This window comes from Rutilus rutilus, assembly GCF_951802725.1.
Source record: "Rutilus rutilus genome assembly, chromosome: 1".
NCBI lineage: Eukaryota > Metazoa > Chordata > Actinopteri > Cypriniformes > Leuciscidae > Rutilus > Rutilus rutilus.
In genome coordinates this window covers 45,573,915-45,578,148 of record NC_140209.1, presented here as the reverse complement: position 1 = coordinate 45,578,148, position 4,234 = coordinate 45,573,915, and the positions used below count along the sequence as shown (strand labels likewise).

At 35.1% G+C, this 4,234-nt stretch overlaps 1 protein-coding gene across 1 annotated transcript; it reads right to left on the bottom strand.

Annotated features, from left to right (window-relative positions):
- Positions 1–1,379: 1,379 nt before the first annotated feature.
- LOC311304722 (uncharacterized protein) lies at positions 1,380–3,885 on the bottom strand (the record flags this gene model as incomplete). Its single annotated transcript, XM_084431930.1, has 7 exons — positions 1,380–2,078; positions 2,265–2,362; positions 2,446–2,505; positions 2,606–2,670; positions 2,862–2,915; positions 3,292–3,532; positions 3,881–3,885. 7 exons carry the CDS (start codon positions 3,883–3,885, stop codon positions 2,047–2,049), a joined length of 555 nt encoding a protein of 184 aa, XP_084288056.1. The 3' UTR covers positions 1,380–2,046.
- Positions 3,886–4,234: the final 349 nt, after the last annotated feature.

Here is a 4,234-nt window from a genome sequence, read left to right as displayed (position 1 = left end):
TTTCACCCATGAGAGGCAGATAAGGCCCAGTTCAGTTTCCCATTAATTATACTTTTGCTGATTTCTTCAGAAAGCATATAGTCAGAGACCGGAATAAGGGCAGGAAACTTTCTTAGTGGTTTGCTTTATTGATTGAGATGCTGAAAGCCAATGGGCAATTTCAGTGGTCTGCGAGGTTCAAAACAGGGTATATGTTACGCCTGTTAAATCTTTCTAATAAATATTAATTAAAAGAGGGAGGTTCAAAAGGTATTTTTCAGCAACCCTTCCGTTGCGAGAACGGATGAGCGAGTGGAAAGGATCCGTCTCATCACCTGCTGTAGATGGACTATGACAGCAGTGATAAAGAGTTCACTTCACTCCATAATTAGAGGCACAGAAGCTAAAGCAAGACTGCATTAATTTCAAGGCGATGTGCGACATTGTGCTGGCGAATCAGTTTATGAAGCACTTCAGAATGTTATTAAAGGACTGTGTTTTAAATGGCAGTTACCACATCCTCACTGTTATCTCCAACCATTCCAGTAAAACCAAAAAATACAGCTCATCTCTGTGTTATTACTACAAATATGCTGCACAGGACTTCAGGCCATATAAACACTATGAATCATAATTAAAGCAGTAAGGCTACTGCTCCATTGAGATTTACCCTCCAGTTACCTTGTTTCATGACTCAGCGTATAGTGTACCTCAGAGTAAACTTTAGCTGCTTGTTAGCCCATGGTAGAAGCCAACACTTCACTCGCTATTTAACGCATGTCCCTCCTCAACTATATGGGCTTGTTTAGAGAATAACTTTCATTGACTTTTATATAATAGTTCGGTCCACTCTCCCTCTTATGCTTATAATATTTTATGCCAAGGGGGATCAATATGTAATCAGTGTGTATTAGAAACATGTGGATTTATGGCTAGAGATTAATAAAGCCAGGGGCTTCAGGTACACTGTTAGACTTTTCAAGGGTTTTTTACAGTAACTTACTGGCAACACTGTTGCCAGTAAGTTACTGTAATTAAGAGTTACAGTACCAAACCATATTTCAGTTTTGTGGAATACAGTGCATTACTGTAAAAACGAAGCTAATCAGTACAGTGCATTACTGTAAAAACAAAGCTAATCAGTACACTACTTTAATTATTTTTATTTGTACTAAATATAAATTAGATTTGATAATTTTGATATATGATTAATTTTATTTTTATCCTACATAAGTACTACTTTCATACAAACCAATTAGACAAAATTATTACAAAATAATTTTTTTTTATTTAAAACATTTCATATACATCACAAAATAAACATGCCAATGCTGGAAATGATGTGTGAAATTTACACATTAATGGGTGAGTTTAGACAACATTTTTTGTGTTAATTTTAACTCATTCATTGTGTTAATGATTTTAACAAAGTAAATATGTCAGAGAGGTTAACACAAAGATGTGTAAACGTGTTAAATTAACACATTTTGTGCTGGCCTTCACTGCAAACATTTTTGAAAACATACATAAAACCATAAACAAAACATTAGCATTTGACTAAATGAATGTAGAGTCATTGGTTGTTTAGCTTATACAAGTATTATAATGAAATATCAACCATTACATTCATAAAACTGCAGAATATAAATACATTTTTAAGCATTCAAAAAGGAAATGTCCAACACAGGACAAAACACAGTTCTTTTCACAATACAAGACACATAACCCCACCTTAAAAATAATTTCACTTATTTCCAAAAATTAGTTGGATTCATGTACACTGGTGGCCAAAAGAAGTATTTAAGTGTCGTAATGTTTTTGAAAGAAGTCTCTTTGATGCTCAAGAAACATTTCTTATTATTATCAATGTCTGACTGTCTACTCCATCTTTTCTACAGCATAGGAGTAAAAGTCATCATCAAAATAATCTTTAAAAAGCCAACAGAATGTTTTTGTCCACCTTTGTGAATAAATGAACTTCTCCAAAGATTGGTTCCTGTTCAGAACTTGATTGACAACATCAGAGTGTTCCCTGGTCTGCATGCGTGCCCACAAACACAAATGTACTCAGTCCTTCAGAGGAGATCCCAGTTCCAACACTATGAGAGTGAGAGAGTGAGAGAGAGAAAATATTAGTGTCACATTATTTTTAACCTCCTTTTTTGTTAATTTTTATTATAATTTTCACAAAAACTTAAGAATATATATTTGTGAACAGTTTTTGTCAATAAATAGCATACAAAAGAACTAAATAAAATTATGCCAGATTAAATTTTAATACTTACAAATCCTCAATTCTGTCCAAAAATGCTGAGATCCATAGAAAGAACGACTGAAATCGATGATTTTAGCCCATTTCAGCTTGTCTGCAGTGAAGGAGTACCTGTTTGAGACAAATACACAGTAAGATACATGCAAGAAATCACTGTGTGATGATCGTTCTCCTTCCTACAGTAGTTAACCCACCTGTGTGCTGATATTAGGACCTTCCTAGTCAGGTGGAACTGCAATGGTAGAGTCTTCTGGCTAATAAAATATCAAAATAATGCAAAAACATAAACTTAAGTTGTTTAGAATGCTAGATTTGGTATGAATGAATTAGTGAGAGTTTTACTGCAGTGCTTACCTGGATACATTTAATCTGGTGAGACTGAACAAAGACAATGGTCCATCTTCTGATTGGTTCATTTGCTGTGTAATAAAGTTAGACATAAGGCAAAGGTCACTTATTTGATATAAAGTTAGACAATTTTATAGAGATTTTATAAGATATTGTAAGCTACCTAGTCTGCACCAGTGGCTCAAAAGCTATTCTCACATAGCGTATTGCTAATCATTTCAGCAAACTTATCTCAAAATATATCACAAATGGGCTGGCCTACCTCTGGAATCTTGCTAGAAGTCACTGGCGCGAATTGGCGCTTTGTTGCAGTTGCCTTTAAACACAAAAATGGAAGTAAATATTAAATTCCATTAAAAAATATATATAATATGGTATAGTTTGCAACCTAATGCTAAAACTATAAAGGTTCTCATTAGTAGGCCAACATTAGGCTAAACAGAATTTCACATTAGTTTATTCCTATGGTTTATTCACATTTATTGTTAATGTAAACGCGTTGCTCGTTGTCATATTTTAACTCGACAATTCAATAATCTAACAAAGTGTGTAAAATGAAACGTTAGCTCAGTTTACCATGGTAAAGTTCGTTACCGCCATGTTGACGACGAGTAACAGGTAACGTTAAAACATAGGTTAAACTGGGCAAAATACTGTCAACACACGCAGAAGTTTATTTTTTTTTTTTTTACCTTGCATGCTGATGTCTCTCTCGGTGAAGTGAATTCCGTCTCTTCCTCGGGCCAGACACGAACGTCGCGATCCAACAAAAGACAGACCCCATTACCTACACTGGATGCTCTGACGCGACACGACAAATCCCAGACAGTCAGTGTAGTGCATAGATAGACTGTAAAAAATAGGTGTAGTGATGCGCCGCGGCAGTTATATTTCTGACGTAGTCCGATAGGAGTCCAAGCGCTCGCGCTATTTCTGACAAGGGATAAACAGGTTTGCATTTAAAGGTCCGGTCGCTTCAAGTGTCCAATATAGACAGCCTCTGGCTATTATAGCGTTGTAGACACGCGGTGTAAGGCAAAAATTAGGAAATAAAAAGCACGGTGGAATGGTGCCAGCCAGAGAGGCAGTTACGTCAAATACAGTAGTATACAGCAAATTTAAAAAATACAGTAAGTCTCTGTATGTGGTGTTAGACGTCACAGAAAATTCCCATGATGCAATGGGAATCACAGTTATTTACTGTAAAGAGAAATAGCAGTATAATACTGGGGGATTTAAAGTAAATAACTGTAGAAATTACAGAAAAGTCTAACAGTGTACCTCATTTTTGAAGTGGCACCGGTTGAAATACTGGCTCATTTCTTTAGATAAGATGTTACAAAAAAAAGGGGGTTGGAACACTTTTTATCACCTTAGTAATGTATTTCTTGAGTGTAAAATGTTAGTGGTACTGTTTTTAGCAATCCCAACCTAAAATAAATATTTTATTTTAATGATCCAAAATTGCTTCTGAACTAAACAGCTAGCGATCAGCATACATTTCTGTTATGTGGCAAACAGCAACTCTGATTCAAGGGAGACAAAAAAGGTCATGGAAGTTGGCTGCTGGAAATTCAGCTTCAGAATATATTTTAGAAAACATACAAATAGAAATCAGTTATTTTAAATTGTAAT